A 23,405-nucleotide genomic window follows, 5' to 3' on the forward strand; every position below is an offset into this window, starting at 1 on the left:
GACCTGAGTACAGAGCTGTCTGTTGGGAGTGTTTGAAGCTTGATAACTTAATGCTACTGACATGTACTAAGCTGCATAGTAGAATTCAAATTTAAAATAATAAGTGATATGCATGACTGACACCCACTCTTTTGTATTGTTTTACAGCCATGACACGAAGGAGCGCTCGTTTGGAGTCCATGGGATACTACGACAGCGAAGGCAACCCAACCATTTCCTACAAGGAGACAGTGTTTAAGTAAGCTGGAGTTCTATGTCTTTAATGCAGTCACTTGTTCTTCCTTATACATCTACAAAGCTCTCAATGTGTTTTTATTTTCATTACATCCAGGATTTTTAAAAGACGCAAGAACCATTTCTGGCATGAGAGAGGAGAATCCACGCAAACTGTAATCGACAACGAAAACACTGGCGACAACTTAAACGGCAACAGCAACAACTACAGCAGACGGCCCAAAATGTTCATCCGAAAGATTTTTGACATTTTCCTCTTCATATTCCCACTGTGTTTTGGTAAGTTGTTTTCCACAAACTGTCATATCTAATACACCATTTTTGTAGAATTTCTGTGCTCTGAAATTTGTTTCTGTCCATCCTTCTATTAGGACTTGCATACGTGATTCCAACCCTGAGCTGCAGCTTTCTGGATTTGGGAGTCCCATATTCACCAGTGTCACCCACCTACATTAATATGGTATGTCTCATTTAAATATTCTTTTTGTTCATGTTAAGCACATACTGATCTCAGCATGTTCAAATCCTGACACCGTGAACACACAACCTTAAATGAATCTCTTGTCATTTGCAGGAGCTGAATGTGGGAAATGAAGACCAGATGAAGCACCTGAGAAACATGGAGGAAGAGTTGCTGAGGCTGCAAAAACACGTGACGCACCTGAGAAACATGGAGGAAGAGTTGCTGAGGCTGAAAAAACAAATGAACGACCTATCACCGGATGTGGACGCTTGGCCCGACTTTGCTCTGGATTCACAAGGTATGACATCTAAGTCACTCTCATCATTTTCATCTGTCAGATTGTAATTCGTGCACGTTGCTTTCGGTTTTGACATTGTATTCTCAGTTGTATTGTGTGTTTTTATTGTGTGCAGGGGCCGTAGCGTTACCTCAGAAGTCTTCAGAAACATACCGCACCAAAGAGGCGAGCTTCACATTTTTTGGGATACCTATCTCATTACCTGTAAAGCCAAAGATTGTTCTTCAGGTATGTACAAAACAGACGGCTGTGTAGTATGGCCATATCATATTATTCTTAATATTGTTATATCTTTTTTTGCCTCATAGAATCCCCCCCTCAACTCTCTTTTTCGCTCTTTCTTCCTCAGAGACAGAAACCTCTGACTCCAGGACACTGCTGGGCTTTTGCAGGTGGGCGTGGACATTTATTCATCGCCTTGTCCAACCCAATCTTCATCAGTCATGTGACACTGGGTCACATTTCAAAGAACGTGTCCCCAACTGGGAAAATTTCCAGTGCCCCCAAACACTTTTCAGTTTATGTAAGTATCAAATGTTACATTGTCAGACTGCAGACATCTTATGTGCCACTCGATTTTACTGCCACATACACAGAGAACAACAAGGTGTTGATTTGGGTTTTTCTTTTACTTCTTACAGGGACTGGAAACTTTAGATGATGATGGCACCAAGCTTGGAACCTTTCTGTATGATCACGATGGTGATTCACTGCAGACTTTCAAACTTCGGTTGCCCTCCTCTCATAAAGAACGTGTCATCAGATATGTGAGGCTGCAAGTGGAGAGCAACTGGGGCCATCCAGACTACACCTGCCTGTACAACTTCAGGGTCCATGGGAAGCTGGCAGAGTAAAGATGGAAATGAATGGAAGGTTAGTATATGAGGTAAGTATTTGTAAAGGTGAATCAGACTCCAAACATATGTGGTTAATTGGCTTAATTAACCACATTTGCTGCTATTTTCTTTCACTCCAAATTCACACACAAAACACAATGCGTCATCTCTTCCGTGTTCCCAGATGTTTGCAGTCTAATTCACCTACACCTCATTTGGGGTTTTCTCCGGGTACTCCGGTTCCCCTACACTTATTATGCTTGCTAAAAAATAATAATAATAATAATAAAATAAAATAAAATAAAATAATAAAACAGTTATTTCTTTTCCCCTTAAATGATTCATTGAATCCACAAAATTTAAAAAGTCAAACTTTTTCCATCATAAAATGTTTCTTGGATTAATAGCTGACGGATTATGTTGCTGTAATGATGCAGGTGAATACATCTAGGTCAGCAATAGCTTTGTGCAAAGAGAATATACAGGAAGAAGCACAAACTGTATATTTGTTGTTGCTTTGATTACTCAATATTGTGATATTGTGTCCTCACTAATGAATGTGACATGACAGAACAAAGTACAGTCAAGAGCTATTCAAACTTTTATTTACCCTAGATTTAAAAAAAAAATGTATTAGCAACGGTCCGTGTATCATCCGTCCATTCAATTATTCCATTCAATCTGGCAAACCAATAAACGAGTCAATATTTCGTTTTTTTTATCGAAAAAATGGAAGATTGTGCGATGCGCGAGCAGTAGTCTTCCATTTCGTAATCTTCCATTTCTGCTACGTGACTTTCTACATAGCAAGAGAAAACAAAGACTTTTCAGTTTATGGAAGTATCACATGTTACATTGTGAGACTGCAGACATCCTATGTGCCTCCATGGGAAGCTGGCAGAGTAAAGATGGAAATGAATATAAGGTTTGTATATGAGGTAAGTATTTGTAAAGGTGAATCAGGCTCCAAACATGTGTGGTTAATTGGCTTAATTAACCTTTGTGTTTTGGGATTTGCAGTCCTGAAAACAGCAGCAAATGTTTGTGTTGATTTAGTGTCATTGGGTGTGATTGGGCGGATGTTTGGGTGGGTGGGTATGGTGAAGTGTGGTGATACTCCATACTTCATCATGCTTCTTCCCAGTGAACCTGCCGCCTGAACAGAAGCTGTTGGAGGCTCCATGTGGATCAGAGGAGACACTTGGCTGTCTGCACAGCAGACTGGATGGATCGGACATTTGCTGCTATTTTCTTTCACTCCAAATTCACACACAAAACACAATGCGTCATCTCTTCCGTGTTCCCAGATGTTTTCAGTCTAATTCACATTATACCTCTTTTTGGGTTTTCTCCGGGTACTCCGGTTCGCCCACACTTATTATGCTTACCTTAAAAAAAAAAAAAAACAAAAAAAAAAAACAGGTTGTTGTACAGAGACAGAAACCTCTGATTCCAGGACGTTGCTGGGTTTTTGCAGGTGGGCGTGGACATTTATTCATGGCCTTGTCCACCCCAATCTTCATCAGTCATGTGACACAGCGCGAATCTACTGCGGAAAAAAAACTCCTTCAGAAACTACGACAGCGAAGGCAACCCAACCATTTCCTACAAGGAGACAGTGTTTAGGTAAGCTGGAGTTCTGTGTCTTTAATGCAGTCACTTGTTCTTCCTTATACATCTACAAAGCTCTCAGTGTGTTTTTATCTTCATTACATCCAGGATTTTTAGAAGACGCAAGAACCATTTCTGGGATCAGAGAAGAGAAACCACTGAAACTGCAATCAACAACGAAAACACTGGCGACAACTTAAACGGCAACAGCAACAACTACAGCAGACGGCCCAACATGTCCATTCGAAAGATTTTTGGCATTTTCCTCTTCATATTCCCAAAGTTGTTTTCCACATACCGTCATATCTAATACACCAGCTTGTGCTTTTTGTAGAATTTCTGTCCTCTGGAATTTGTTTCTGTCCATCCTTCTATTAGGACTTGCATACGTGATTCCAACCCTGAGCTGCAGCTTTCTGGATTTGGGAGTCCCATATTCACCAGTGTCACCCACCTACATTAATATGGTATGTCTCATTTAAATATTCTTTTTGTTCATGTTAAGCACATACTGATCTCAGCATGTTCAAATCCTGACACCGTGAACACACAACCTTAAATGAATCTCTTGTCATTTGCAGGAGTTGAATGTGGGAAATGAAGACCAGATGAAGCACCTGAGAAACATGGAGGAAGAGTTGCTGAGGCTGAAAAAACAAATGAACGACCTATCACCGGATGTGGACGCTTGGCCCGACTTTGTTCTTCAGGTATGTACAAAACAGACGGCTGTGTAGTATGACCATATCATATTATTCTTAATATTGTTATATCTTTTTTTCCCTCATAGAGTCCTTTTCAGTTTATGGAAGTATCAGATGTTACATTGTCAGACTGCAGACATCCTATGTGCCTCCATGGGAAGCTGGCAGAGTAAAGATGGAAATGAATAGAAGGTTAGTATATGAGGTAAGTATTTGTAAAGGTGAATCAGGCTCCAAACATATGTGGTTAATTGGCTTAATTAAACTTTGTGTTTTGGGATTTGCAGTCCTGAAAACAGCAGCAAATGTTTGTGTTGATTTAGTGTCATTGGGTGTGATTGGGCGGATGTTTGGGTGGGTGGGTATGGTGAAGTGTGGTGATACTCCATACTTCATCATGCTTCTTCCCAGTGAACCTGCCGCCTGAACAGAAGCTGTTGGAGGCTCCATGTGGATCAGAGGAGACACTTGGCTGTCTGCACAGCAGACTGGATGGATCGGACATTTGCTGCTATTTTCTTTCACTCCAAATTCACACACAAAACACAATGCGTCATCTCTTCCGTGTTCCCAGATGTTTTCAGTCTAATTCACCTATACCTCTTTTTGGGTTTTCTCCGGGTACTCCAGTTCGCCCACACTTATTATGCTTACCTTAAAAAAAAACAAACAAAAAAAAACAAAAAAAAAAAACAGGTTGTTGTACAGAGACAGAAACTTCTGATTCCAGGACGTTGCTAGGCTTTTGCAGGTGGGCGTGGACATTTATTCATGGCCTTGTCCACCCCAATCTTCATCAGTCATGTGACACAGCGCGAATCTACTGCGGAAAAAAAACTCCTTCAGAAACTACGATACTACGACAGCGAAGGCAACCCAACCATTTCCTACAAGGAGACAGTGTTTAGGTAAGCTGGAGTTCTGTGTCTTTAATGCAGTCACTTGTTCTTCCTTATACATCTACAAAGCTCTCAGTGTGTTTTTATCTTCATTACATCCAGGATTTTTAGAAGACGCAAGAACCATTTCTGGGATCAGAGAAGAGAAACCACTGAAACTGTAATCAACAACGAAAACACTGGCGACAACTTAAACGGCAACAGCAACAACTACAGCAGACGGCCCAACATGTCCATTCGAAAGATTTTTGGCATTTTCCTCTTCATATTCCCAAAGTTGTTTTCCACATACCGTCATATCTAATACACCAGCTTGTGCTTTTTGTAGAATTTCTGTCCTCTGGAATTTGTTTCTGTCCATCCTTCTATTAGGACTTGCATACGTGATTCCAACCCTGAGCTGCAGCTTTCTGGATTTGGGAGTCCCATATTCACCAGTGTCACCCACCTACATTAATATGGTATGTCTCATTTAAATATTCTTTTTGTTCATGTTAAGCACATACTGATCTCAGCATGTTCAAATCCTGACACCGTGAACACACAACCTTAAATGAATCTCTTGTCATTTGCAGGAGTTGAATGTGGGAAATGAAGACCAGATGAAGCACCTGAGAAACATGGAGGAAGAGTTGCTGAGGCTGCAAAAACATGTGAACAACCTGAGAAAGATGGAGGAAGAGTTGCTGAGGCTGCAAAAACAAATGAACGACCTATCACCGGATGTGGACGCTTGGCCCGACTTTGTTCTTCAGGTATGTACAAAACAGACGGCTGTGTAGTATGGCCATATCATATTATTCTTAATATTGTTCTATCTTTTTTTCCCTCATAGAGTCCTTTTCAGTTTATGGAAGTATCAGATGTTACATTGTCAGACTGCAGACATCCTATGTGCCTCCATGGGAAGCTGGCAGAGTAAAGATGGAAATGAATAGAAGGTTAGTATATGAGGTAAGTATTTGTAAAGGTGAATCAGACTCCAAACATATGTGGTTAATTGGCTTAATTAAACTTTGTGCTTTGGGATTTGCAGTCCTGAAAACAGCAGCAAATGTTTGTGTTGATTTAGTGTCATTGGGTGTGATTGGGCGGATGTTTGGGTGGGTGGGTATGGTGAAGTGTGGTGATACTCCATACTTCATCATGCTTCTTCCCAGTGAACCTGCCGCCTGAACAGAAGCTGTTGGAGGCTCCATGTGGATCAGAGGAGACACTTGGCTGTCTGCACAGCAGACTGGATGGATCGGACATTTGCTGCTATTTTCTTTCACTCCAAATTCACACACAAAACACAATGCGTCATCTCTTCCGTGTTCCCAGATGTTTCAGTCTAATTCACCTATACCTCTTTTCGGGTTTTCTCCGGGTACTCCGGTTCGCCCACACTTATTATGCTTACCTTAAAAAAAAAAAAAAAAAAACAAAAAAAAAAAAACAGGTTTTTGTTGTACAGAGACAGAAACCTCTGATTCCAGGACGTTGCTAGGCTTTTGCAGGTGGGCGTGGACATTTATTCATGGCCTTGTCCACCCCAATCTTCATCAGTCATGTGACACAGCGCGAATCTACTGCGGAAAAAAAACTCCTTCAGAAACTACGATACTACGACAGCGAAGGCAACCCAACCATTTCCTACAAGGAGACAGTGTTTAGGTAAGCTGGAGTTCTGTGTCTTTAATGCAGTCACTTGTTCTTCCTTATACATCTACAAAGCTCTCAGTGTGTTTTTATCTTCATTACATCCAGGATTTTTAGAAGACGCAAGAACCATTTCTGGGATCAGAGAAGAGAAACCACTGAAACTGTAATCAACAACGAAAACACTGGCGACAGCTTAAACGGCAACAGCAACAACTACAGCAGACGGCCCAACATGTCCATTCGAAAGATTTTTGACATTTTCCTCTTCATATTCCCAAAGTTGTTTTCCACATACCGTCATATCTAATACACCAGCTTGTGCTTTTTGTAGAATTTCTGTCCTCTGGAATTTGTTTCTGTCCATCCTTCTATTAGGACTTGCATACGTGATTCCAACCCTGTGCTGCAGCTTTCTGGATTTGGGAGTCCCATATTCACCAGTGTCACCCACCTACATTAATATGGTATGTCTCATTTAAATATTCTTTTTGTTCATGTTAAGCACATACTGATCTCAGCATGTTCAAATCCTGACACCGTGAACACACAACCTTAAATGAATCTCTTGTCATTTGCAGGAGTTGAATGTGGGAAATGAAGACCAGATGAAGCACCTGAGAAACATGGAGGAAGAGTTGCTGAGGCTGCAAAAACATGTGAAGCACCTGAGAAACATGGAGGAAGAGTTGCTGAGGCTGCAAAAACATGTGACGCACCTGAGAAACATGGAGGAAGAGTTGCTGAGGCTGATAAAACAAATGAACGACCTATCACCGGATGTGGACGCTTGGCCCGACTTTGTTCTTCAGGTATGTACAAAACAGACGGCTGTGTAGTATGGCCATATCATATTATTCTTAATATTGTTATATTTTTTTTTCCCTCATAGAGTCCTTTTCAGTTTATGGAAGTATCAGATGTTACATTGTCAGACTGCAGACATCCTATGTGCCTCCATGGGAAGCTGGCAGAGTAAAGATGGAAATGAATAGAAGGTTAGTATATGAGGTAAGTATTTGTAAAGGTGAATCAGGCTCCAAACATGTGTGGTTAATTGGCTTAATTAAACTTTGTGCTTTGGGATTTGCAGTCCTGAAAACAGCAGCAAATGTTTGTGTTGATTTAGTGTCATTGGGTGTGATTGGGCGGATGTTTGGGTGGGTGGGTATGGTGAAGTGTGGTGATACTCCATACTTCATCATGCTTCTTCCCAGTGAACCTGCCGCCTGAACAGAAGCTGTTGGAGGCTCCATGTGGATCAGAGGAGACACTTGGCTGTCTGCACAGCAGCCTGGATGGATCGGACATTTGCTGCTATTTTCTTTCACTCCAAATTCACACACAAAACACAATGCGTCATCTCTTCCGTGTTCCCAGATGTTTTCAGTCTAATTCACCTATACCTCTTTTTGGGTTTTCTCCGGGTACTCCGGTTCGCCCACACTTATTATGCTTACCTTAAAAAAAAAAAAAACAAAAAAAAAAAACAGGTTTTTGTTGTACAGAGACAGAAACCTCTGATTCCAGGACGTTGCTAGGCTTTTGCAGGTGGGCGTGGACATTTATTCATGGCCTTGTCCACCCCAATCTTCATCAGTCATGTGACACAGCGCGAATCTACTGTGGAAAAAAAACTCCTTCAGAAACTACGATACTACGACAGTGAAGGCAACCCAACCATTTCCTACAAGGAGACAGTGTTTAGGTAAGCTGGAGTTCTGTGTCTTTAATGCAGTCACTTGTTCTTCCTTATACATCTACAAAGCTCTCAGTGTGTTTTTATCTTCATTACATCCAGGATTTTTAGAAAACGCAAGAACCATTTCTGGGATCAGAGAAGAGAAACCACTGAAACTGTAATCAACAACGAAAACACTGGCGACAACTTAAACGGCAACAGCAACAACTACAGCAGACGGCCCAACATGTCCATTCGAAAGATTTTTGGCATTTTCCTCTTCATATTCCCAAAGTTGTTTTCCACATACCGTCATATCTAATACACCAGCTTGTGCTTTTTGTAGAATTTCTGTCCTCTGGAATTTGTTTCTGTCCATCCTTCTATTAGGACTTGCATACGTGATTCCAACCCTGAGCTGCAGCTTTCTGGATTTGGGAGTCCCATATTCACCAGTGTCACCCACCTACATTAATATGGTATGTCTCATTTAAATATTCTTTTTGTTCATGTTAAGCACATACTGATCTCAGCATGTTCAAATCCTGACACCGTGAACACACAACCTTAAATGAATCTCTTGTCATTTGCAGGAGTTGAATGTGGGAAATGAAGACCAGATGAAGCACCTGAGAAACATGGAGGAAGAGTTGCTGAGGCTGAAAAAACAAATGAACGACCTATCACCGGATGTGGACGCTTGGCCCGACTTTGTTCTTCAGGTATGTACAAAACAGACGGCTGTGTAGTATGGCCATATCATATTATTCTTAATATTGTTATATCTTTTTTTCCCTCATAGAGTCCTTTTCAGTTTATGGAAGTATCAGATGTTACATTGTCAGACTGCAGACATCCTATGTGCCTCCATGGGAAGCTGGCAGAGTAAAGATGGAAATGAATAGAAGGTTAGTATATGAGGTAAGTATTTGTAAAGGTGAATCAGACTCCAAACATATGTGGTTAATTGGCTTAATTAAACTTTGTGCTTTGGGATTTGCAGTCCTGAAAACAGCAGCAAATGTTTGTGTTGATTTAGTGTCATTGGGTGTGATTGGGCGGATGTTTGGGTGGGTGGGTATGGTGAAGTGTGGTGATACTCCATACTTCATCATGCTTCTTCCCAGTGAACCTGCCGCCTGAACAGAAGCTGTTGGAGGCTCCATGTGGATCAGAGGAGACACTTGGCTGTCTGCACAGCAGACTGGATGGATCGGACATTTGCTGCTATTTTCTTTCACTCCAAATTCACACACAAAACACAATGCGTCATCTCTTCCGTGTTCCCAGATGTTTTCAGTCTAATTCACCTATACCTCTTTTTGGGTTTTCTCCGGGTACTCCGGTTCGCCCACACTTATTATGCTTACCTTAAAAAAAACAAAAAAAAAAAACAGGTTTTTGTTGTACAGAGACAGAAACCTCTGATTCCAGGACGTTGCTAGGCTTTTGCAGGTGGGCGTGGACATTTATTCATGGCCTTGTCCAACCCAATCTTCATCAGTCATGTGACACAGCGCGAATCTACTGCGGAAAAAAAACTCCTTCAGAAACTACGATACTACGACAGCGAAGGCAACCCAACCATTTCCTACAAGGAGACAGTGTTTAGGTAAGCTGGAGTTCTGTGTCTTTAATGCAGTCACTTGTTCTTCCTTATACATCTACAAAGCTCTCAGTGTGTTTTTATCTTCATTACATCCAGGATTTTTAGAAGACGCAAGAACCATTTCTGGGATCAGAGAAGAGAAACCACTGAAACTGTAATCAACAACGAAAACACTGGCGACAACTTAAACGGCAACAGCAACAACTACAGCAGACGGCCCAACATGTTCATTCGAAAGATTTTTGACATTTTCCTCTTCATATTCCCAAAGTTGTTTTCCACATACCGTCATATCTAATACACCAGCTTGTGCTTTTTGTAGAATTTCTGTGCTCTGAAATTTGTTTCTGTCCATCCTTCTATTAGGACTTGCATACGTGATTCCAACCCTGAGCTGCAGCTTTCTGGATTTGGGAGTCCCATATTCACCAGTGTCACCCACCTACATTAGTATGGTATGTCTCATTTAAATATTCTTTTTGTTCATGTTAAGCACATACTGATCTCAGCATGTTCAAATCCTGACACCGTGAACACACAACCTTAAATGAATCTCTTGTCATTTGCAGGAGTTGAATGTGGGAAATGAAGACCAGATGAAGCACCTGAGAAACATGGAGGAAGAGTTGCTGAGGCTGCAAAAACATGTGAACGACCTGAGAAACATGGAGGAAGAGTTGCTGAGGCTGCAAAAACAAATGAACGACCTATCACCGGATGTGGACGCTTGGCCCGACTTTGTTCTTCAGGTATGTACAAAACAGACGGCTGTGTAGTATGGCCATATCATATTATTCTTAATATTGTTATATTTTTTTTTCCCTCATAGAGTCCTTTTCAGTTTATGGAAGTATCAGATGTTACATTGTCAGACTGCAGACATCCTATGTGCCTCCATGGGAAGCTGGCAGAGTAAAGATGGAAATGAATAGAAGGTTAGTATATGAGGTAAGTATTTGTAAAGGTGAATCAGACTCCAAACATATGTGGTTAATTGGCTTAATTTAACTTTGTGCTTTGGGATTTGCAGTCCTGAAAACAGCAGCAAATGTTTGTGTTGATTTAGTGTCATTGGGTGTGGTTGGGCGGATGTTTGGGTGGGTGGGTATGGTGAAGTGTGGTGATACTCCATACTTCATCATGCTTCTTCCCAGTGAACCTGCCGCCTGAACAGAAGCTGTTGGAGGCTCCATGTGGATCAGAGGAGACACTTGGCTGTCTGCACAGCAGACTGGATGGATCGGACATTTGCTGCTATTTTCTTTCACTCCAAATTCACACACAAAACACAATGCGTCATCTCTTCCGTGTTCCCAGATGTTTGCAGTCTAATTCACCTATGCCTCTTTTTGGGTTTTCTCCGGGTACTCCGGTTCGCCCACACTTATTATGCTTACCTTAAAAAAAAAAACAAAAAAAAAAACAAAAAAAAAAACAGGTTGTTGTACAGAGACAGAAACCTCTGATTCCAGGACGTTGCTAGGCTTTTGCAGGTGGGCGTGGACATTTATTCATGGCCTTGTCCACCCCAATCTTCATCAGTCATGTGACACAGCGCGAATCTACTGCGGAAAAAAAACTCCTTCAGAAACTACGATACTACGACAGCGAAGGCAACCCAACCATTTCCTACAAGGAGACAGTGTTTAGGTAAGCTGGAGTTCTGTGTCTTTAATGCAGTCACTTGTTCTTCCTTATACATCTACAAAGCTCTCAGTGTGTTTTTATCTTCATTACATCCAGGATTTTTAGAAAACGCAAGAACCATTTCTGGGATCAGAGAAGAGAAACCACTGAAACTGTAATCAACAACGAAAACACTGGCGACAACTTAAACGGCAACAGCAACAACTACAGCAGACGGCCCAACATGTCCATTCGAAAGATTTTTGGCATTTTCCTCTTCATATTCCCAAAGTTGTTTTCCACATACCGTCATATCTAATACACCAGCTTGTGCTTTTTGTAGAATTTCTGTCCTCTGGAATTTGTTTCTGTCCATCCTTCTATTAGGACTTGCATACGTGATTCCAACCCTGAGCTGCAGCTTTCTGGATTTGGGAGTCCCATATTCACCAGTGTCACCCACCTACATTAATATGGTATGTCTCATTTAAATATTCTTTTTGTTCATGTTAAGCACATACTGATCTCAGCATGTTCAAATCCTGACACCGTGAACACACAACCTTAAATGAATCTCTTGTCATTTGCAGGAGTTGAATGTGGGAAATGAAGACCAGATGAAGCACCTGAGAAACATGGAGGAAGAGTTGCTGAGGCTGAAAAAACAAATGAACGACCTATCACCGGATGTGGACGCTTGGCCCGACTTTGTTCTTCAGGTATGTACAAAACAGACGGCTGTGTAGTATGGCCATATCATATTATTCTTAATATTGTTATATCTTTTTTTCCCTCATAGAGTCCTTTTCAGTTTATGGAAGTATCAGATGTTACATTGTCAGACTGCAGACATCCTATGTGCCTCCATGGGAAGCTGGCAGAGTAAAGATGGAAATGAATAGAAGGTTAGTATATGAGGTAAGTATTTGTAAAGGTGAATCAGACTCCAAACATATGTGGTTAATTGGCTTAATTAAACTTTGTGCTTTGGGATTTGCAGTCCTGAAAACAGCAGCAAATGTTTGTGTTGATTTAGTGTCATTGGGTGTGATTGGGCGGATGTTTGGGTGGGTGGGTATGGTGAAGTGTGGTGATACTCCATACTTCATCATGCTTCTTCCCAGTGAACCTGCCGCCTGAACAGAAGCTGTTGGAGGCTCCATGTGGATCAGAGGAGACACTTGGCTGTCTGCACAGCAGACTGGATGGATCGGACATTTGCTGCTATTTTCTTTCACTCCAAATTCACACACAAAACACAATGCGTCATCTCTTCCGTGTTCCCAGATGTTTTCAGTCTAATTCACATTATACCTCTTTTTGGGTTTTCTCCGGGTACTCCGGTTCGCCCACACTTATTATGCTTACCTTAAAAAAAAAAAAAAAAAAAAAAAAAAACAGGTTTTTGTTGTACAGAGACAGAAACCTCTGATTCCAGGACGTTGCTAGGCTTTTGCAGGTGGGCGTGGACATTTATTCATGGCCTTGTCCACCCCAATCTTCATCAGTCATGTGACACAGCGCGAATCTACTGCGGAAAAAAAACTCCTTCAGAAACTACGATACTACGACAGCGAAGGCAACCCAACCATTTCCTACAAGGAGACAGTGTTTAGGTAAGCTGGAGTTCTGTGTCTTTAATGCAGTCACTTGTTCTTCCTTATACATCTACAAAGCTCTCAGTGTGTTTTTATCTTCATTACATCCAGGATTTTTAGAAGACGCAAGAACCATTTCTGGGATCAGAGAAGATAAACCACTGAAACTGTAATCAACAACGAAAACACTGGCGACAACTTAAACGGCAACAGCAACAACTACAGCAGACGGCCCAACATGTCCATTCGAAAGATTTTTGGCATTTTCCTCTTCATATTCCCAAAGTGGTTTTCCACATACCGTCATATCTAATACACCAGCTTGTGCTTTTTGTAGAATTTCTGTCCTCTGGAATTTGTTTCTGTCCATCCTTCTATTAGGACTTGCATACGTGATTCCAACCCTGAGCTGCAGCTTTCTGGATTTGGGAGTCCCATATTCACCAGTGTCACCCACCTACATTAGTATGGTATGTCTCATTTAAATATTCTTTTTGTTCATGTTAAGCACATACTGATCTCAGCATGTTCAAATCCTGACACCGTGAACACACAACCTTAAATGAATCTCTTGTCATTTGCAGGAGTTGAATGTGGGAAATGAAGACCAGATGAAGCACCTGAGAAACATGGAGGAAGAGTTGCTGAGGCTGATAAAACAAATGAACGACCTATCACCGGATGTGGACGCTTGGCCCGACTTTGTTCTTCAGGTATGTACAAAACAGACGGCTGTGTAGTATGGCCATATCATATTATTCTTAATATTGTTATATCTTTTTTTCCCTCATAGAGTCCTTTTCAGTTTATGGAAGTATCAGATGTTACATTGTCAATCTGCAGACATCCTATGTGCCTCCATGGGAAGCTGGCAGAGTAAAGATGGAAATGAATAGAAGGTTAGTATATGAGGTAAGTATTTGTAAAGGTGAATCAGGCTCCAAACATATGTGGTTAATTGGCTTAATTAAACTTTGTGCTTTGGGATTTGCAGTCCTGAAAACAGCAGCAAATGTTTGTGTTGATTTAGTGTCATTGGGTGTGATTGGGCGGATGTTTGGGTGGGTGGGTATGGTGAAGTGTGGTGATACTCCATACTTCATCATGCTTCTTCCCAGTGAACCTGCCGCCTGAACAGAAGCTGTTGGAGGCTCCATGTGGATCAGAGGAGACACTTGGCTGTCTGCACAGCAGCCTGGATGGATCGGACATTTGCTGCTATTTTCTTTCACTCCAAATTCACACACAAAACACAATGCGTCATCTCTTCCGTGTTCCCAGATGTTTTCAGTCTAATTCACCTATACCTCTTTTTGGGTTTTCTCCGGGTACTACGGTTCGCCCACACTTATTATGCTTACCTTAAAAAAACAAAAAACAAAAAAAAAAACAGGTTTTTGTTGTACAGAGACAGAAACCTCTGATTCCAGGACGTTGCTAGGCTTTTGCAGGTGGGCGTGGACATTTATTCATGGCCTTGTCCACCCCAATCTTCATCAGTCATGTGACACAGCGCGAATCTACTGCGGAAAAAAAACTCCTTCAGAAACTACGATACTACGACAGCGAAGGCAACCCAACCATTTCCTACAAGGAGACAGTGTTTAGGTAAGCTGGAGTTCTGTGTCTTTAATGCAGTCACTTGTTCTTCCTTATACATCTACAAAGCTCTCAGTTTGTTTTTATCTTCATTACATCCAGGATTTTTAGAAGACGCAAGAACCATTTCTGGGATCAGAGAAGAGAAACCACTGAAACTGTAATCAACAACGAAAACACTGGCGACAACTTAAATGGCAACAGCAACAACTACAGCAGACGGCCCAACATGTCCATCCGAAAGATCAAAGGAAACTAATTTTGTTCCACCTCATGTTCCTACATGTGTGAAATGACAATAAAGCTCCTTGAATCCTAATACAGCTACTTGGCAAAAAGGAGAGTTACAGTGTCTGTAGGTACTTCTGCGACTAAAATTAATGACAGGTTCACATTTTCATTGGGTGTTTGATGGTGTCACAGTATATTTTTAGAAAGAAACATATACGACATCGCAATGTTCACTTTGACTGAACATGTTATATATTTCAAGGACTTTATCTTTGGAGATTTTTTGCATTTGAATGTTTCTTTTCATACCGAATGAATTGTATAAACATCCATCCATCTATTTTCTTTACCGCTTATCCGTCAGGGTCGCGGGGGAGCTGGAGCCTATCCCAGCTGACTACGGGCGAGAGGCGGGGTTCACCCTGGACTGGTCGCCAGTCAATCGCAGGGTCAACACACAAAGACAGACAACCACACACTCTCACACTCACACCTAGGGGCAATTTAGAGTAGCCAATTCACCTAATGTACAGGTTTTTGGTATTGTGGAAGGAAGCCGGAGTACCCGGAGAAAACCCACGCAGGCACAGGGAGAACATGCAAACTCCACATAGAAGGGCCCAGACCGGGATTCGAACCTGGAACCCTCTTGCTATGAGGCAACAGTGCTACAATTTAAAAAACAAAGACAAAAACAAATAATTACACACTGTTAACTTGTGCTGAGATGTTTTTGTTTATTATTATTATTATTATTATTAATTTTAGCATTAAGAAAAAGATAATTTTGCACATTGGTTAGCATTGTCACCTCACACCAAGAGAGTTCGGGCTGGGGTCCGAGTCTTTATGCGCACTTTGCATGTTCTCCCTGTGCTTGCGTGGGTTTACTCCGGGTACGTCCTCCCACAGTCACAAAAACATGCGCATTGGATTAACTGGCTCCTCGACATTGCCCCTAGGTGTGTGTGTGTGTGTGTGTGTGTGTGTGTTGTCTGTCTTCGTGTGTCAGCCCTGCGACTGACTGGCGACCCGTCCACGGTGTAGGCTACCCCTCACGGCCAGCTGGGATGGGCTCCATCCCCCAGCGACCGTGCATGGAAAAACGGTATAGAAAATGGATGGATCAAAGGATAATTTTGTATATATTTACATGTGCAGCGCTACTTGCTACAAAATAGAGACAATTCAATTGTAATTCACTTTTTATTTTCACCTAAAATGAATTCCAGCTGAATTCACGCAAGAATAAGTTTTTGGTTTTAATGGATTGAGCGTCGGACTCGTAGTTTACAAATTTCCGACAGCAAGCGAAGGCACCAGTTGACAAAAGCCTTTCCATCCACTGCTTGCATGCGCTGCGCGATGCTGTCGTCATCAGTACATTCAGGAAGTAATGATCGGCTGTCTGGTCAGCGGGGAGCGGAGTGAAAAGGGCCGAAGAAAGAAGCGATATGATATAATAATGACTTTTCATCTCCAACCAGCGGCGGCCTGCGAGCTGAAGATCTAACGTCTTCGGTGAGTACGAAGCGAAACGAGCGGCTGCGGAATTAGAAAGCGTTCAGGTTGCCTCATCGATTTGTGATGGCATCTGAATTAACCTCTGTGCTGCTAACACACGTATGCAAAGGGGATGTTCCCTTAACGTGATGACTCTTATTACAAACCGTTGTATGCATTTGATTAATGAAGCTGTTGCAGCTCAGGGCTGTGCAGCTCTTTAGTTGATTTTCAAAGTGGACATGTCCCAGCACTTAAGATGGTCTCAGTGGTCTGCAACGACATGAGAAATACCGAATTGTCACAACTGTAGATAACTTTATCATACAGCATAATCTCAGCGGATAGAAGCAGATCAAATCGGGTCTTGTAGTTTAATGCACGTTTGTGGGGCTCCTTGAAGTTTAGAGTTTTGCCTCACAGCGATAAGTGAACTATTTATGGGCCTCACTCACACTTTCTTCCTCCTTTGAAGTCCACATCCCCAGATGTTATCCTTCAGGGTCAGAGACACAATGTCACGTTGTCTGTTCTGGCTAATCCAGTGAATTAAATATTTGACTGTTCACCCCAGTCTTTATCAAAATAAAAATCTAAAAATCTTGCTCACTGGCAGCCTGTATGGCAAAAGGTCACAGCACCTGGAAATCTGTGATGACTCTAAATCAGCTCTTGTTGAACAGTAAATCACCTCCTGAACTCTGAGTTTTTGAACTGAATCCCAGAAGAAGTAAAATCCGTTAATAACAAATTCCGACATTTAACAAAAACTCTGTGATCCTAAAGCTCCCCTCTTGATTTTGCAAGTGCTCTGTTGTTGTAATCATTCTGCTGTTTGGCCTCAGTTCAGTCAAAGCACTGATTGTGTCATGGAAACACCTCCATTATGTAGGATGCAGGTTTGCGCAGGTAGAATTATTGTGCAGGCTGCAAATATTTTCCTAACCTGTGGTACCTGGCCGTTCAAAGGCCGCTGCAATGAGTGATAAGTCCATGAATGAATTGTGTGAGCCTCCTGCTAGGCTCGCCCCTTTGGACTGTATCTGTAATCCTCAAAGTGTAGTTAAAGTTCACTTGCATTGTAACAAGCCCTAGTCATGGTGGCACTGCAAATAACCTCCGAGCAGAATGAGAGTACAGAGCTCAGGAATGGTTGTGGAGTCCTGCTTTAGAGGATAGCGAAGTAAACTTCATGGCACAGGCTCAGCACTCTGGCAGGAGAAGACGGAGGGGTAAGCCTGTTTGATTATTTGGGCAAAATCAGAATCTGTTAAATTTGCAGGCAGTTAAGTTCAGGCACTTGTTGGTGCAATTCAGAGAGGGTAGTTTTCATCATTATGGCTCCGATGTTGCTACCATAATGGGCTGCTGTTTGGCTCGGGGCCTTCTTATGAAAGAGGCTTTCAGCTCCTGTGCTCCTTTGAGACAAACGCAGCCATGTTTAAACCACAGACTGTGATGCTCCTGAGTTTAGAGGTACCTGGAATTTGGTTGGGAATAGACAGCATGCATTTTCTACTCTGTTCAGCCTGTTCGTGATCCTGTAAGTGGAGAGAACAGACACATAAGGTCACATTGCTTTGTATATCAGCACAGGAATGTGCAGTTTTCCAACATCACTTAATTAACATTAATGAGAATGTTAAATATTTCCTTTCGGGTGCTAAATTTAAATATCTGCAGTTTTTTGTTTTTTTTTACAAGGGTTAAGGTTCTGCTCTGGAAAGAAGCAATATGAATAAAGTTACTGACATCTTAACTTGTTCAGTCAATCGAAAATTAATTTGTTTAACTGACGTATTGCTGCAAGTAAGGGTTATTTTCCTCACTGATTTATCTTCCTGTTATTTCCCTTAACAATAAACCAATCATTCAGCCTATAAAATGTCAGCAAATAGTTCGTCCTTCTCAGAGTATTCAAATATCTTCATTCATTTGAGCTATAACCCGAACAGGCCAAATAGAAGGAAGGTTGTTGGGTTTCGTATCAGCACCACAATTATTTTCATTATCAGCTAATCTCTCCATTATCTTTTGAATTAATAATTGATGGAATAATCTTTAAAATGTCAAAAATGCTGATAAATGCTTTGTTTAAACATTAACCCAAAATCCAAACTTTGTCAGTCGCTGAACAAATCATGACATTTGAGAAGGCGGTATTTGATGGTATTTCTGCATTTTTGCTTGATAAATGTCAGGTAATTTGTTATCCAAAGGGCTCTCCCAAGTTTCCCAATTGTTATCTAAACTGTGAGTGCAGTAATAATTTCTGCATTAATATTTAACAAACTTTGTGACAGAGGTGTGTGTGCTACATCAGCTGGCTGGTTGTGTATTTCCTGAATTACCTGTTCACATCAGCCATCCCTTCATTGTCACTGAATGGGCTCCTCCCATCCTCCACGTTGACAAGGTGGCCATCTGATATTCAGCCAAGCTAAAGCTGGGCTACTTCCTGCTTCTTGTCCTGCAGTGTTAAACCCATTGGCACAGACTCACAATTAGAATACAGGCTGAATTGAATGATCTGCCTGCCGCTTTGATTTAGAGGCGAACAGTCTACTTATGGAGAGTATGTGAGTAGGATTACAATGTGAGGATTATAATGTTTTTTATTATCTAAATGTCACTAGTGCTGCCATGTTGTAGGCTTGGTTGGAATAATGTTTGAAAGAAACTTAAGATATATATATATATATTTTGCAGGACTTTTAATTAGTTTTCTTTTACAAATCAGACTCAAGTCACTACTTAATTATGCAATCTTTGTGCTTATATAAGCGAAACACAAGAGGAAGGAGCAGTTAGACTTGTTTCTGTTTTGGAATTTCTCTACATGGCAATGCAGGAGTAAAAGCTAATTTCTGCTGACCGAAACAAGATAGCTTTATATTCGAGCCTGGTCTGCTCGGTTTTCTGTTCAGTTTTCTATGGCCTGTTGCCGATTAAAAAATGAACCTATGCAAGCTGAATGGTGAGCTGTATTTGAAGAGAAAAAAAAACATTTTAAAGGGAAGTGATGTAACTTTTGAATTCATAAGCACTAAGACACGCCACTGCTCACTTTAACCTATAAGAACCCATGGAGACAAAGGTGTCACAGACTTTTAAATGAGGAAAACATTTACTATAAATGCCCGATGTGACATATATGTAACATTACAGACTTTGGACACTAGGCTGCACTCTTTCCAAAATAACTTCTGAAATGTGTTGCATGCAGCCTCACTTGGTGTAGTAAGGCTGGTTTTAGTTTTTGGCAACCAAAACCAGGAGTTTTGGAAATTTGGATGCCTTTACAAGCATGCAGAATAGTCTGCCCTAAGGCTTTTGATTCAGATGAAGGGAAAAAACCCTGTTAAAGGGGGGAAAATGGAGGAAACCCCAGGAAGAGCAACAGTCCTCTCCCAGGACAAACAGATATACAGTAGATGGTCTGTGTGCAGAATAGACCAGCATAGTAAAATGACAGTAGGAAGGTCAAACAGGGTAAGAGAATTATAGCTAGAGTGTAAGCACATATGAAGAATGCCGATCTGGGAGGACGTCAAGCAGATCAAACAGATCAGATCCTCAGAGAACCCGAGCCATGTGATCAGCTGTCCACCATGGAAACCTGGAAAGAGGACAGATGACACAAACACACAAGAAGGAAAACTCAAGCACTCCAGTCACACCAATGGGAGTAAAAAACAAACATACACACACACAGGGAGTGAGAGAGAAGGAAAACATGCACACAACAGGGAGAGAGAACGAGAGAGTGAGGAGGAGAGGCTTTATCTCCAGTAGGACGAAGATCCAGATCAGTACATCTGCAGAGAGGCTCCAGGTTGGCTGCTGCTCCAGCACAGAGGAGAGGTGTACAAGGACGACCTGGATTTCCTGCTGTGTAGTTTGCTAATCATTTTTGGTATATACTAAACTAAATTAAAAATAAAAGAAAAATTCTGCTTGCAACATCACCTAATTCTTTTATATGAGATTGTAAAATATTTCTTCAAAATATTCAGATGTTAAACTTAAATAACTCCAGGTTTTTTGTGGACATCTTTCAAAAGGGTTAAGGTTCTCCTCTTGATAGGTGTGATATGAATAAGGTTACTGACTACTTAACTTACTCTTTATCAGTTATGTCATTTGAAACTTTGTTTAGGTGAACTACGGTTGCAACTAATGATTGTTTTCCTCACTGATTAATACTCCCATTATTTCCCTTAACAATAAACCAATCATTCGGCCTATTAAATGTCAGAAAATAGTGAGAAATTTGTCCCTCTCAGAGTATTCATTTTGTTTCGTCTTAACCACAGTCCAAAATAAGTCGTTCAGTAAACACTGACACATTTACTTCAAAATAGTTGCCAATTAATTTTCTGTTGATCACTTAATCAGTAAATCATTTCAGCTATAAATGAACAGGCCAGTAAGAAGAAAATATGTTAATTTTTGTAAATATATGTTTTCTGTGAATTTTATGTCAGCAACATGTTTCACTGCACTTTTCCAAACAGTTTTCACGTATGACTTCTCTATGGTTCTGCGTGACAAAATACTTAAAACACAAGAGATAAATGGTTTTGCTGTGTTGACAGGAGAACAAAATTTACCCACTTGTAGAGCTATGATAAAAACTTAAGTGTAAGGTATTGTAAACGAGTAGAAACTATAATCTAACACTTGATTACCAAGTCAATCAACAAATGACAAATGAAAATAAGATCTCGTCTTGTTGACAGTCTGCTGCCCTGTTTTGTGATGAACATGTGGACTTACCCACTCTCTGTGTATTTTTCATCAGGTCACTCTGGGCCTCCGTCCTCCATGCCTGCTCCCCCAGGCTTCACTCGACTCGAGCAGAATGAGCCGATGAACAGTCTGCGTATCTCTGTCGGAGGCCTCCCTATGTTGGCTTCCATGGCCAACACCACTGACCCTCGATTCCGCCTTAAGTGGAAGCCCATCGTAATGGCCGCCGTCTCCCTGGCCTTCGTACTGGCGCTCTTCATGCACTTGAACTCGGGCATGCGATCCCACTCCTATAGCTCGCATGGCTGGAAAGGCAGTCACAGCGACACCGAACAGTCCGGTTCCCACTACAATGACACCTACCCTCTCAGCCCGCCTGAGCACACGCCTCAGGGCACCCGCTACCGCATTGGGGTTATTGCAGACCTGGACACAAGCTCTCTTAGTGCCAAGAAGCTGACGTGGTTCAGCTACATGCGGCGGGGGTACCTGTTGGTGTCCCAAAGTGGTGACAAAGTAGCAGTTGAATGGGATGCAGAGAAAGTGGTGCTGGAAAGCCACCTGTCGGAGAAGGGCAGGGGCATGGAGCTGTCTGAGCTGGTGGTGTTCAATGGAAAGCTTTACAGCGTCGATGACAGAACAGGCATCGTCTACCACATTGATGGTGACAAGGCTGTGCCCTGGGTCATCTTACCTGATGGCAATGGCAACGTTGCCAAAGGTCAGCATTACCCTGATCTCATAAATGCCGTAATTGAATACTTTACTCGTCTTTTATGCTACTTTATATTTCCACTGTTTAGTGACCCTTTGTATTCTGTTAATACTTTTGAATTGATTTTGAATACAGGTCTCTTACTTATTGGGTATGTGTTTAGTTGGTACTTTTAGTGAAATACTTACCTGGTTTCCTCTGAAAGGGTTTAAAGCCGAGTGGCTGGCAGTGAAGGACAAGTACCTGTATGTTGGCGGTCTGGGCAAAGAGTGGACCACCACTGAGGGCGAGTTCGTCAACAACAATCCAGAGTGGGTGAAATTAGTGGGCTTCAGAGGTGATGTACAACATGAGAACTGGGTTCCCAAGTACAATTCTCTGAAATCTGCTGCAGGGATAGAGCCTCCAGGTGAGGGTTCAGGTCTGGTCTTGCTATTGATCACCTCCTTTTTTTGGTTACTCTTTACTGTATTACTTTAAATCTTTGCAGGATATCTTATCCATGAGTCTGCAGCGTGGAGTGACACCCTGCAGCGCTGGTTTTTCCTCCCTCGACGTGCCAGCAAGGAGCGCTATGAGGAGACAGCAGACGAGCGTCGCGGCACTAACCTTGTCCTTAGCTGCTCACCAGATTTCAAAGACATCATTGTAAGTCGAGTTGGTCCTTTTATTCCGACTCATGGTTTCTCCTCCTTCAAGTTTGTCCCCAACACGGACGACCAGATTATTCTGGCTCTGAAGTCGGAGGAAGATGCTGGAAAGATTGCTACGTACATCATGGCCTTCACACTTGATGGACGCATCCTTTTACCCGAAACCAAGATTGGGGATGTAAAATATGAGGGCTTGGAGTTCATATAGGCTGGGAGACTCCCTCTTGAGGCCACTGCACTGTTGTTCTATGTTGTTTACAATCCAGGCACTGCTGAAAAGACTGTACACACCATTTACTCATTCAGTTTCATTTACTCATCCTCAGTGTGAATAGAACAACTGTGGGCCGAGACTGTAAAATACGCTCCTATCTGGGGTTTTCAGAAAGTGCCAGTTGAAACAGACGATGCCAGCAAGTGGTGGCAGAACCTCTCCTTCCAAGGCCAAATGTGGCCCTCAACAGCACTGTAGCTTTTCAATGAATGTACAAAACATTGATTTATCAGACTGTGATTATTTTCCTCTAAATCATACATTTTCATGCACACACAGTAAAATCTCAGAAGGTTAAAGTTTATTTCCCCTTTGCTCCATGTCAAATGGCATCTTTCAGTAGTCATCAAACATATTATTTTCAGTGGAATAACAAAAGACTTGTTTTTATTCTGTCTAAGACCACATTAAAAAATTAATTATATTGTATGTAATATTTTGACTGAGTAAAACTTTGGTTCCTATTTTCTGTGTCATT

At 41.6% G+C, this 23,405-nt stretch overlaps 2 protein-coding genes and 1 long non-coding RNA gene across 8 annotated transcripts; all 3 read left to right on the plus strand.

Moving 5' to 3' along the window:
- The first annotated feature begins 142 nt into the window (after window positions 1-142).
- Window positions 143-13,012, plus strand: LOC124073210 (SUN domain-containing protein 3-like). 2 transcript variants are annotated; one of them, XM_046415283.1, is made up of 15 exons: window positions 143-238; window positions 332-513; window positions 606-694; window positions 809-995; window positions 1,111-1,223; window positions 1,345-1,518; window positions 1,637-1,868; window positions 3,309-3,457; window positions 3,551-3,909; window positions 4,024-4,152; window positions 5,418-5,506; window positions 5,621-5,800; window positions 5,881-6,701; window positions 6,795-7,153; window positions 7,268-7,336. In XM_046415283.1, exons 1-7 carry the CDS (start codon window positions 150-152, stop codon window positions 1,847-1,849), a joined length of 1,047 nt encoding a protein of 348 aa, XP_046271239.1. In that variant the 5' UTR covers window positions 143-149; the 3' UTR covers window positions 1,850-1,868; window positions 3,309-3,457; window positions 3,551-3,909; window positions 4,024-4,152; window positions 5,418-5,506; window positions 5,621-5,800; window positions 5,881-6,701; window positions 6,795-7,153; window positions 7,268-7,336. The 2 variants fall into 2 exon arrangements, 1 of the variants encoding a protein (XP_046271239.1); XR_006845659.1 differs by lacking the exons at window positions 143-238; window positions 332-513; window positions 606-694; ... (5 more) ...; window positions 3,551-3,909; window positions 4,024-4,152 and adding exons at window positions 4,921-5,054; window positions 8,758-8,846; window positions 8,961-9,089; ... (4 more) ...; window positions 12,193-12,321; window positions 12,402-13,012 and having other exon boundaries at window positions 5,148-5,506; window positions 7,268-7,498.
- A 1,010-nt stretch (window positions 13,013-14,022) lies between these two features.
- On the plus strand, window positions 14,023-15,142 carry LOC124073212. Its single transcript, XR_006845660.1, has 2 exons — window positions 14,023-14,808; window positions 14,902-15,142. It is a non-coding gene; the product is annotated as an uncharacterized LOC124073212 (long non-coding RNA).
- A 1,206-nt stretch (window positions 15,143-16,348) lies between these two features.
- On the plus strand, window positions 16,349-23,391 carry cant1a (calcium activated nucleotidase 1a). 5 transcript variants are annotated; one of them, XM_046415812.1, is made up of 4 exons: window positions 16,349-16,551; window positions 21,338-22,006; window positions 22,206-22,409; window positions 22,491-23,391. In XM_046415812.1, exons 2-4 carry the CDS (start codon window positions 21,361-21,363, stop codon window positions 22,859-22,861), a joined length of 1,221 nt encoding a protein of 406 aa, XP_046271768.1. In that variant the 5' UTR covers window positions 16,349-16,551; window positions 21,338-21,360; the 3' UTR covers window positions 22,862-23,391. The 5 variants fall into 5 exon arrangements, with proteins under 5 accessions (XP_046271768.1, XP_046271766.1, XP_046271770.1 ...); XM_046415810.1 differs by lacking the exon at window positions 16,349-16,551 and adding an exon at window positions 16,766-17,765; XM_046415814.1 differs by lacking the exon at window positions 16,349-16,551 and adding an exon at window positions 18,248-19,129.
- Window positions 23,392-23,405: the final 14 nt, after the last annotated feature.

Source organism: Scatophagus argus, chromosome 16, assembly GCF_020382885.2.
Source record: "Scatophagus argus isolate fScaArg1 chromosome 16, fScaArg1.pri, whole genome shotgun sequence".
In the NCBI taxonomy this organism is placed as follows: Eukaryota; Metazoa; Chordata; class Actinopteri; family Scatophagidae; genus Scatophagus; species Scatophagus argus.